Raw genomic sequence first — 11,820 nt, 5'->3', positions numbered from 1 at the left:
CTATCTATCTATCTATCTATCTATCTATCTATCTATCTATCTATCTATCTATCCATCCACCAATCCATCTCAGTTACACAGAAAAAGTTTTTTTGGAAAGGGGTAGAGGACTGTAGAGTGAAAATCTCAGATGCACTGATAAGGGATGCACAGAGAAAGGGAGATGTCAGGGACTTTGGTATTTGTAGAGAAAGCAGGGGATAGCAAAAGAAAAGAAAGAAAGGAGAACAGTTAGAAGAGGAGAAGGAGTTAGGCAGAGCTAATGCTGAAAGGAATTTTGAGTGAACTATGAAGTGGAGGGGAATGGTCTGAAGATCAAGTTGAAAAGCTATGCCAATAAGTTCCCTCCACCTTAAGGTACCAAGTTTTACTCCTTAAATTACTAGAGTCAGTTCCATACAATTTGCTGCTTGAGTTAATGAACAAAATGGTGCTCCTTTCTTCCATGTTCAGAGCACAACTAGACTGGCAACAGAATAGCATCCCCTTTGCTGTAAGGAAGGCCTTGCATAACGTATTTTTTGCCATTTCTGTGGAGGTGTCCCTCCCCCTTCAAATGCTGCACATAATACTTTTATGTTCATAGCTTTTCCCCAAAGATTATTATTTTCAGGAGGAGAGATGTTCATTTCAAGAGATGTTCTGGGCCAGCTATGTATATTAATATTTGATGGTGACAAAGTGTTTGCATACATATGTATGCATGTGAATGACGACATTTTGGCACACAACAGTTCTCTTAATATTTCATTCCTCTACTTTCCTCCACAGTACATTTGGCTGCCACTTATTTTTAGGAGAGGAATATCCTGGGTGGAATTATAATCACAGTGTTCTTAGGCATGGAGTAGGAAACGCCAAATTCTGCTGGATCGGGGAGGCTTTTAAAGTTATGATTTGAAGGCAATACAGTACTTACACGACTCATTTCAGTATGGAATTGTTGAACCCTTCTCCAAATACAACTTATTATTTCTTTGTATAATCCTGGGAATCATAAAACAACTCTCTCTCTCTCTCTCTCTCTCTCTCTCTCTCTCTCTCTCTTGGCTGATCCAAACATTATATGTGGTGTTTTCCTCCCCTTTAATGGTCAAATCTATCACAAAGCCCAGTTTGCATGTCTGATAGTGCCTCCTTCTTCTCTCCATAATTCTAACTCTAGATTTAGTCTTTTGTTTAAGCACATGATGAAGAGATTCTGTAGACTGTCTTAAGAACAACTTTGTGACAACTGGTAATAAACACAACATTGGATTAATCACAACATCACAGGTGTCTGAGACTTCATGTTTTGTAAGAATGTATTCCTTTTTTTTTTAACACAATGGGATATTTCTTATCCTCATAAATTTTTGGAAACCCCTGAATATGTGTTTTGTGTCTAAAAACTAGTTTGTCTTTAAAATGCTGAGAAAATGTCTGTTCGTTTCTTTATCCATTGGAACACGGAGGGACAGTGCTCCTCTGTTTATACTCCAAACATTGTCTAGTTAAGGGCTCTTGAAGGATAAAAAGAGAATACCTTAAATTGTGTCTGGAAAGTAATTAATACACTGGTTTCTTTTATAATTGGGAAGATAACTTCTTGGGGCCAAAATACATGAAGTATTGGCTTACACTTAATGTATAAATTAGCTTTTATAAGAACAGACTTGCATATTAGAAACCAGTTCCTATTCCTAAAATTTTACAAATACTGATAGAGATTGGAAGCATAATTACAATAGTTTATATTAATATGGGGAAGGGGGGGAAAAACTCCAGCAAAGAGAAGATTTGAGGATTATGTGGGCCTATTATCTGCTATTTGAACCAGTTAATATTACAAAGAATTCCCTTCTTTTACAGCATAAAAAAGCTTAACACGACAGCATATCCAACTACATGTCACATGAGCAGTTACTAATTCTCTGTGCTTGAACTTGTAGTCTATAAATGGTTCCGAATAAATTTGGGTATAAAAGCCATGTGCTGTGTGACATTTTTTATTCTGATTGTGCGGGTTAAAATTTATCATAATATGGTCTAAACTCTTTGGATTAAACTGGATATTTTTTTTAAAAAAATGAAAATATAAACAAATGAGATAAGATGTTGCCTTTACTGAACACCACAGCAAAAATACACAATGCCCGTTTTACCTTGTAATCCTTTATTGTGAGCCACATTTTATTCTTTGGTTCCAAGTGTGCAACTGGTGTTCCAAGAGTTCCAGGATACAGATTGGGATTAGGGTGATTGAGGATTGTAAGAACATAAATTGATCATACTACAGTAGGAAATGTCTGCACCGGTTGTGATCCAACAAGTCAAATGCAGCCCACTAGATCTGGGCTTTCACGTTACTTACTTGAAAACCATGATTTCTCCTGTTCCAGGTGAGTAAAAATATTGGTTTATTGAATCCTTTGTGAGCTATTTCAATTGTTGATTATTGTCAAAGTTATGTAAGCAGACACCTGGGATAATGCAAAGTTCAGATAAAGAAGTAATCATAGTCTAGATCAGGGATTTCCAAACCTTGGTCCTCCAGATGTTTGGAAGTTCAGCACCCAGAAGACTCAGCCAGCTTGACCACAAGTCAGGAATTCGGGGAGCTGAAGTCCAAACTATCTGGAGGATGAAAGTTTGGAAACCACTGTTCTAGATTATGTCAAAGAGATCAAAAGGACCTATGAACAGTATAATAAACCATAGTGTCAGTTTCTAGAAGAAAAAAAGGTCTAGGTACAGTTACTCTGACATGTGAGTGCTCTGACTGAAGAACTCAAGACTGGCTTTGCAGAACACCTAGTAAAGCCAAGCTATGAGCTGTAGTACTCATTTTAGCCTCCATTTTACAATTCTGTTAGAATAGCAAATATCACTTAGAGGTGTCCACATGTTTCCAACAGTGGCAGTTGATAGCTTTCATCTAAATGGGAATCTAATCCAATCCACTCCAGGTTTTAAACTAGGCTGTAAACCAGCTATCCGAGGGCCTGAAGCCTCTTTCACTTAATACCTTTAGCATCTTGGACAGTTCTTTTGAAGCTATTAAAAACCTGGAGTGAATTGACTGCTCCACTGAAGTGGGAGCCACCAGCCACCACTGTTTTCCAGGGAACAAGGCACCTTGGCATTGCCATCAGATTCCTTGAGTTCAAATCCTATGCTCCTATTCGGCTTGTGGTCTGCTGTTTTGTGCGGTCACACATTCTTTAGGTCTACAGTAGCACATTCAATTCTTAGGAGAAAGGTGGGATATAATATTCAATACATAAATATGTCTAATTGGTTCCATTTTGAAGGATTAACAGCAAAGCTTGCAAGAGGAATTTTTCTAAGCTCCAACTAAAAGTGCTTTCTTAGCACCCCTGTTCTTTATTCCATGTATAGAGGGTGCCTCCACCTGAGTTGTTGCAATATGAAAGAGCTACTGCATATAAGTTGAAGCACCAGCTAGTCTGTATGACTAACAAAGACTATTGTGGCCTAAGCAGACCACACATCTCCCTTCTTACGCAAAAAAGGAGCATCTCTCAATAACTGCTGCAAAACTGCAAAAAACTGACAAGTTTCTTTGTGTTAGTTCTTAGTAGGTGATGTGACCCTTTTCTCTTTTTCTTTTGTTGGTATCTCTGTGTTTTCTTTTCCTGGCTTTCTATAGCTTGTAAAGCCCTTGCAGATGAACTGGCCTATGACATAAAGAAAATCGGCCCAAAAAGGACTGTGAATTCGGGGACCTATCGAATCAACCCCGACGGCACACGAGGGAAGAAAAAGGTAAGAGCAAGAGGGAGAGGGAGACATGGCCGCCTGTAATTGCTGGCATGTGCAATTACCAGCCACTTATCCAAACAGCAGTTGGTCTCTTAATCTTCTAACCTTTTCCTTGGTAAGGCCAGCAGCCACTAAATTGCTTCTCTTTCCTCTGGGACCCAAAGTAATCTGTGAGCTTGAAATTGAGGTATTTTCCCTTCTTTTCTGGGACCTTTTTTATTTTTGGAGGGGGCTTTAAAAACATCAAGAATGGAGTTATTGTTCTGTTGCCAGATGGTGTTAAAGAGAAGTCAATCATAAGCATCCAAGTCACTGAGGGAAAGAAGCATGAAAGGAGGAGATGGGATCAGAGTCTTACTCAGAGAGAGCTCTCCCATGACTCTGGACATCTCCTGCATACACACAAACACACACCTCTTGAGGGTCATTGACTCAAACTGGCAGTGTTGTGTCATGTCATGGGGCAATTGGTTTAATTTATTCAGCTTGCAGGATGTTGATTTGGGACTTGAATTAAATGTTCAGGGGCTGTGAATATCCAAAGGCAAAAGGATAGGTAATTGCAGGACAGTGCTGACCCAATTATACCTAAAGCAGACTGCAAGGTTTTGGGGTGCTTCGAGAACCTGAGAGTTGAAAATTCCAGGAGTTGATGATGGGCCCAGGAGCAGGACCATGGTAGGCAGAGAGGAAATTACTCTCCATGCATCATGTGCCTAACACTAGCAGATACTATTAGCCCAGACATTACTGGTCCAGCAAGTTATGCATAAGTAGGAAGATTATTTCATTGTACTTGCCTCCTTTGTGGAGCATGCAGAGGTGGAGATGGATGAAAGGGTGCTAAGATCAAGATCCTATTTGATTCTGATGGCATATAAAGCTCACCCAGCATATTTATGCTGGAGGTTCTAGAGGATAATAGTTGGAAGTTGGGCAACAGTGTAAGCACATCCATATGGCCTGGAAGAAAGTGTTGTGTAGAGAGGTATGACTTATCTCATTATACAACATCCAAAAAGTACTTGTGTTGATATAACTCCCAGCAGAAATTCCAAAGAAGATTCCAGCAATAGAAAGATAAAGATATTGATTATTGTTGTGTGCCTCCAAGTCATTTCTGACTAATGGTGACTCTAAGGTGAACCTATTGTAGGGTTTTCTTTACAAGTTTCTTCAGAGAGGGGTTGCCATTGCCCTTCTTTGAGGCTGGTCAAGTGTGACTTGCCCAAGATCACCCAGTGGGTTTTAGAGATTGGTACTGATATGGATATGGATATAGACAGAGATATGGATAGGCTGTCATACTTTGGACATATCATGAGACAATATGGGTGATAATGCTTAGAAAAGCTGAAGGCAGCAGAAAAAGAGGAAGGATACATTACAGGTGGATTGACTTGGGTTTATCTACACTGTAGAAATAATAGTTTTTTGTAGGTTTTTTGGGCTAGAAATAACAGTTTGACACCACTTTAACTGCCATGACTCTGTCATATAGAATCCTGGCATTTGTAGTTTGGTGAGGCATCAGCCCCCTCTTTAGCAGAAAAGACTGAACCCCTTGTAAACCTACAAATCTTAGGACTACATAGGATGGAGCTAGAGTACTTAAAGTGATGTCAAACTGCATTATGTTCAGATGCACCCTCAGTCAAGAAGGTCACAGCCTTGAGTTTGCAAGATCTGAGCAGGGCTGCTAGTAACAGTAACCACAGTTATTCATTCATAGGGTTACAGCTTTTCAGTGATAGTGTCTAGGCTGTATTTGTTGAGCTTCCAGGCTCAGGAAGGGTATCAGAGTCAGTGCTCACTTAATGTGGCCATGGTACTCAGTTGTAGACCACTTAGGCTGCATCCAGGGACGTAGCTAGGATTTTAGGAAAGGGGGGGGGGGGGGCCGGGCAAAGGGCCCCCATTTAAATGGGGGTGGGGGGGGGGGGGGGCGGAGCCCCCCCCCTTCCCTTTTTTAATGGGGGGGGGGGGGACCCCAAGGAACCCCCCCCCCCGGCTACGTCCCTGCTGCATCCGCCCTGCAGAAATAATCCAGTTTGACACCACTTGGCTCAATGCTATGGAACTGCAGTTTATTGTGGCACCAGAGCAGAGAAGAAAAAGAGGAAGAAAAAGAATAAGGATGAGCTCCTTAATGAAACAGGTGATATTCAAACCCACTTGGTGAACTTCTTCACTTATCTTCAGAGTTTTCCTTGTTTTATTAGGATTGGCAAATTGTTTTTGTTCTAAACAAGCAGGGATGTAGAAGTAGTTGTAAGGTATGCAACTGCAACATGGAGGGATAGAGAAAGAAAAAAGGCTTAGCTGTTTGCTTCCCAACACATTTGAAGAAAGTCCTTACAAGGAAAAAGTCCAGGATATAAAATTTCATAGCTACACTGCAGGGTTACAAAAATGGCTTTACAGTAGTTTTTAATAAAAATTACTTGCAAAGCTTGCAATCTATATAAGACACATCTATCCAGGCCTTGAAAGAGTTACTCTTTTGCATGATGATTCCCAAAACATCCCATCCAGTAAGGTGACTAGAAAAGCAAAACTTCTTAGCTCTGGGTTGGTCTACTCAAAGCGTCTCTTTTCTTACAGATTTAAAGCATTCTTGACAGATTACTGTCTCATTGCCATGTTTCTGGTGTCCAGGTAAAATTACACCATGTAGACAAGTCAGTACATTACAGAGGTGATGTTGCTCAAAGACAAAAATGAAGCTGTACCTGCAGAAGAGGGTGAACGGCATTTCTTTAAAATGAGCGATGCCTTCTGGCACTATACTTCAAATTGTACAGTGTCTACATCTATGTCTCTGGAATATGTCAGCAGCTCAACAAATCTACTTTTCTCCCAATCCAGGCACATCAGCCAATGTGACATTTATGATTGCCAGCTTGAGATTCAGAACTGACAGGAGGAAGATGCAGTTTACCATGTTAGAGTACTTATCTATCTAGCCTTAGTACTACAGACTTTGGCCGGAAGTGGTTCTCCAGAACAGAGCTTGGGGAAATGACATTTTTGGACTAGAGCTCCCAGAATCCCCAGATGCTAGAAGCATGCTAGCTGAAGGATTTGGGGAGCTGAAGTCCAAACAAGTAACCTTTCCAAGCCCTGCAAACTCTCAACTAATAGCAAACTATCAAGCTATATGAGGGATTCTGGGAGCTGTAGGCCACCAAAGCTACCAAACCTACTTTTCCAAGCACTGTTGCAGACCCATGGGTTGAAACCCTTGTCCATCAGCCCTTTTCCTCCCTGTGAGGAATTGTTTTTTTATCAAATTCCCACAGGCTTCCTCCTTGCCCTCCCTCTATGTCTGTTCTGTGCCCCTTTTGTCTGCCCCCCCTTTCATTACTGGATAAAATATGTGCTTTTTCATCTACGTATTTGGGGTAATGTTTTCCAAATTGTAGGCATCACTTGCATGCATCTTCCAACTTTGACTAAAGGGAGTTTGTGTAGCATTTTGGCATCCATGAGTAAAGAAGGCATTTTTCAATGTACTTTTCAGTTGTGTGTATTTCATCAGATGTGTCCATAGCCGTATAGTAATAAGCAGAGTCTGGAATGTGTAGTATGTCTGATCTGCATCCAAACCAGGAAATTTGAACAGGGGAAAGTCTACATAAAAAGTCCATTGGAGCAGATTTCTTGCACATCCCAAATCTGTTCTCATTATAAATATCTGGGCATAAAACCAATAGAAGTTCATGATTCTTCTCATGCAGCATGTACTAAAGGACACTACTTGATATTCAGGGTGACGTTGCAGATGGATTGGCCAGTGCTTCCCACTAGTGGTGAAAGAGACCCTTCTTTTCAAGTCCAGATTATTCAACCCACCAGACATTGAAAAAAGTTATAGATACTTATTTTTCTGCAGCTCCCACTATCCCTGGGGAATTCTGGGAGTTATGATCCAAAAATGTAAATTTTCCAAGCATTGCCACCTGTTTTCAGTTTTGAACCAAATTCAGTTATATTGCTGTTGAAGATATTTGTTCAAGTCCAGATGCTCCAGCAGGCATGTTTTCTTTGGGAATTAATATAAAGGCATATGATCCTGCATTGTTTTATGCTTTTCTTATCTGGTCATGAATAATGAACAGAGAAACCCCAAGCTGCTGATTCATCACAACCAAAAGCAGTTTCATCCCCAAAAAATAACCCAGCACAAAACAGACACACATGACAGCATCTGATTGTAATGAGAGACCAAACAAAACCAGCACAAATTAATTCAGTTTAAATGGTAACAAATAGCATATTTTGTATTTCAGGAGACACTGGAAGTAGCTTAACTCTCCTAATTTGTAAAACTCCATCCCCATAGGAGGTATTCAGGCACAAACAATTGCAGATCAGATACATTTGAATCCAGGTCTTTATTAAGGATAATGAACCTTTGGACCTAATGGGAAATATGAAATCCCCTTGTCATTTCAAACTCTACCATCCACATTCTCTTGTAAAGGCTTCCCAGAGGGTTTGCTTTAAGCATCAGCATTTTTGGAATGACCAGGCAAATCAACTTTTTATCTTGTAGCAGAAATGCTGCCGTACTTTTGGATTCCTTGTTATGCTTAATAGCCTACTACAGGCCTGATCATGGTCCCTTGAGAGTCCCCAGTGTCTCTTTTTTTAAAAGATTAATCTTGCTCATGCATTCTACTATAATGTGTGTACATGTTCTGCTAGGTTCTTGGGCTCACTGCTCCCACAGTCAGATAGTGGTGTGAAACCCACCCATGATAATGTTTTGTAGGATGACTCCATTAGTGGCATTCCTTGTGTTCAGACAAGGCCTGACCAAACACTGCGTATTTGGCTTCTTGTTGTTGTAGTTAATTTCAACATATGGCAACACTATAAGTGAGAGGCCTCCAAGACATCCTGTAATCTGTAGCTTTGCTCAGGTCCTGCAAAACCAGGGCTATGGCTTCCTTGTTTGAGTCTATCCATCTATAATGCAGTCTCCTCTTTTTCTACTACCTCCCATTCACCGAGCATTATTGTCTTTTCTAATGAGATATGGCATCTCATGATATGGCCAACATATGATAGACTCAGTTTGTCATTTTGACTTCTAGGGAGAGCTCAGGCTTGATTTGCTTTAGGCCCCTTTATTGATCATTTTAGCAGTCCATGGTATCCATATAAATCGCCACCAGCTTCATAGTTCAAATGAGTTGATTTTCTGTCTATCAGCTTTTTTCACTGCCCAACTTCTACAACTGAACACAGAAATTCAAAACATAGTGGCATGGACAATCTTGACTTTTGCATTCAATGAATGACTTTACACTCGAGGATATTATCTAGTTTCTTCATAACTGCCCTTCCCAAATTTCTTCTGATCTCTTGACTACAGTCTCCATTTTGATTGATGACTGAGCCAAGGTATGGAAAATCCTTAACTATTTTGCTATCCTCCATTGTCTACTTTAAAGTGATATAAATAATCATGGGACTCAAGGTGGCTTACAGTTTTTTTAAAAAAATACACCAAACCTGCAAATTGAATATCCTTAAATAGCTAAAAGATAGACTTGGGAGCCCTAATTGGGTTGTGACAGCCACATGCACACATGTGCATTCAAAGTCCTGTGTCTGCTGCAGCGCTTGGAAATGTTACTTTTTGGAACTACATTTACCAGAATCCTCTGGCCTTCATGGTTAACAACTGAGAATTGCATACTCTTCAACTGTACCACTTTGGCAGGGATGATCCCGATTAATCCTGTGCTGTCTGACTTTTTCAGCTGCTTTTAAAATGCCCCAGTTTCTCTCTCCTCTCATTTTCCCTCTTTTTGCTCACCTTACTTCAGTTGCTGCAAACAGAGTTCAAATCACAAATGGAGTTTGCACTCAGTGATCTTAACAGGGAGATGAAGAGATGAGGGGGTTGCATCATGCCCTTCCCAGTAGGTCAGACAAAAACAAACTGCTGCAGCCTTTCCTAGCTTGTGTGTTCTTCCTCATTAAAAATGTTTGTCATCTTAACCATCTCTGATGTTGCTTGGCCACACATGTCCCAATATTCAATTGTAGTCCACCACCACCACCACCACCCAGTTTTGATTTGGGAAACATGGTACTCCTGTGCCAAATACAGTTGGAGCCATTCTAAGTATGAGGCAAATATACACCAAAAAACCTCCAACACAGATGAAGGAATGGATTAGTTACTGCTATTCTTTCTCTGCCATTCTCTCTAGCTCTCCCGACCATGAAGTTGTTTTCAGTGTTTAAATCAGTCATCATTCAGCTCTGTTTATTTCAGCAAAGGATTGAACTCTTTGGAGAGATGTGCCCGGTCCCCAAAGGCCATGATAGGAACACGACCTTTGGTACCTGTAACGGTTGTATAACAAGCCTGCCTTTCCTGACAGCTGTGGTGCTAATCCCTTTTGTCTCTCTTAAGTGATAGCTGATAAGTCTGCACAGAATCTGTTTGCCATATTTATTTATCCACAAGGTTAAATAACCCCAAAGAGAAAAAAAATATGTGGAAGGTTACAAGTTTGTATTTCTTTTTGAAAGAGAATTGAGTAATTGTTCCACTTTGTTTTGTACAAGGGAGAGGGGAGTGAGACTAAAATAGTAACAATCCTCATTTTAAAAATGGAAGAGTGTGTGTGTGTGTGTGTGTGTGTGTCAGAATTCTGACTTACTTGGGTGATTCAACATTCTAGGAGGTTGCACAAGGGCAGCATCTTATGCCGGGTTGCAAAAGCAGCACAACAGCAATGCAATAAGTGAGTGTGAGGCATTGTTGCCTGCTGTACAATGATCGCACAGTGCTGTGATTAAGGAACTCCCGGCCAAGACTGCATCTACACTGCAGAATTAATGCAGTTTGACACCATTTTATCTGCTATGGCACAATGTTATGGAACTGGGGGATCTGTAGTTTTGTGAGATATTTAGCCTTCTCTGTCAGAGAGCACTGGTGCCACTACAAACTATAAATCTCAGGATTCCATAGCATGGAGCCATGACAGTTGAAGCAGTGTCAAATTCTACAGTGTGGCAGCAACCCTGGGGAGGCTAGACTGGTCCTTCTCCTTGTTGCCCTTCCCATATCAGGTGAAGACTTTATTATTATTATTATTATTATTATTATTATTATTATTATTATTTCTGACAGGCTATTAGAGCTGAAGGGTTTTTTTTTTAAGGAAAGGGCTTTTAATGTTTTAATGGTATGGTATGTTTTAACTGGTTTTTTAACTATCTTAATTGTGTTTAAAATTGTTTTAGTATCGCTAATAGTTTAATTCTGTTTTAATCTTTATGTTTTCTATATTGTACTCATTTTAATTGGTACACCTCCTGGAATCCCATTGTAACTTATCCACCATGCCAATGGAGGGGTTACTTTTGGAGAATGTCCAAAGCAAACTCTAAATTGTTCTCATGTAATCTTTGTGTGCGTGTGTGTGTGTGTGTGTGTGTGTGTGTGTGTGTGTGTGTGTGTACATGTGTGCATGCATACATGCATGACCAAATATTGCCAAGTGTAGTATTTGGCAGTTGCCAAATATTTTCTTTAGTGTGGTCATTTGAAAGTCCACATCTGAAGGTGGTTTTTAGAGCATCCTCATTAGTCTTGTTTCTGTTTTGTACAAAATATATTTGATCACATGGTTTTTCCAATAAGGATATTGTGTAAGACAAGTCTATGCTTCTTTGCTGTCCAGGATGCGAGGTGAAAACAGGCTGCAGACTAAATAAATAGCACACTATTAAATCATGCAAATTATCTGCTGCTCTCAAATTCATAATATATGTTTCCAGTGTGGTCTCCAGAGTTCAGCTTGGCCTGGTCTGGCCAGCACTGCTGAGGCATAAGGCATCTAAAGAATCTGTAATTTCTTTCCAGAAAGCTAGCATGGTGTATTGTTGTGAGTGCTGGAGACTAGGGTTTGAATCTCTGACCAGCCATGAAACCCAATGGGTGATCTTGGGCAAGACACACACTCTCAGCCTTGGAGGAAAGCAAAAGTAAACCCCCTCTGAAGAAATCTTGCTAAGAAAACA

The 11,820-nt window shown here is 40.2% G+C and overlaps 1 protein-coding gene across 3 annotated transcripts in view; it reads left to right on the top strand.

Annotated features, from left to right (window-relative positions):
* The window catches only part of CNPY1 (canopy FGF signaling regulator 1), a 66,948-nt gene that overhangs the window by 31,156 nt on the left and 23,972 nt on the right, over window positions 1-11,820 (top strand). For all 3 annotated transcript variants that reach the window (XM_042471427.1, XM_042471430.1, XM_042471428.1), the window contains exon 3: window positions 3,653-3,768. In XM_042471427.1, the coding sequence (XP_042327361.1) occupies window positions 3,653-3,768 (116 nt within the window). The remainder of the gene's footprint in view (window positions 1-3,652; window positions 3,769-11,820) is intronic.

Source organism: Sceloporus undulatus, chromosome 6, assembly GCF_019175285.1.
Source record: "Sceloporus undulatus isolate JIND9_A2432 ecotype Alabama chromosome 6, SceUnd_v1.1, whole genome shotgun sequence".
NCBI classification, from domain to species: domain Eukaryota; kingdom Metazoa; phylum Chordata; class Lepidosauria; order Squamata; family Phrynosomatidae; genus Sceloporus; species Sceloporus undulatus.
This window is presented reverse-complemented; position numbering and strand designations above follow the sequence as displayed.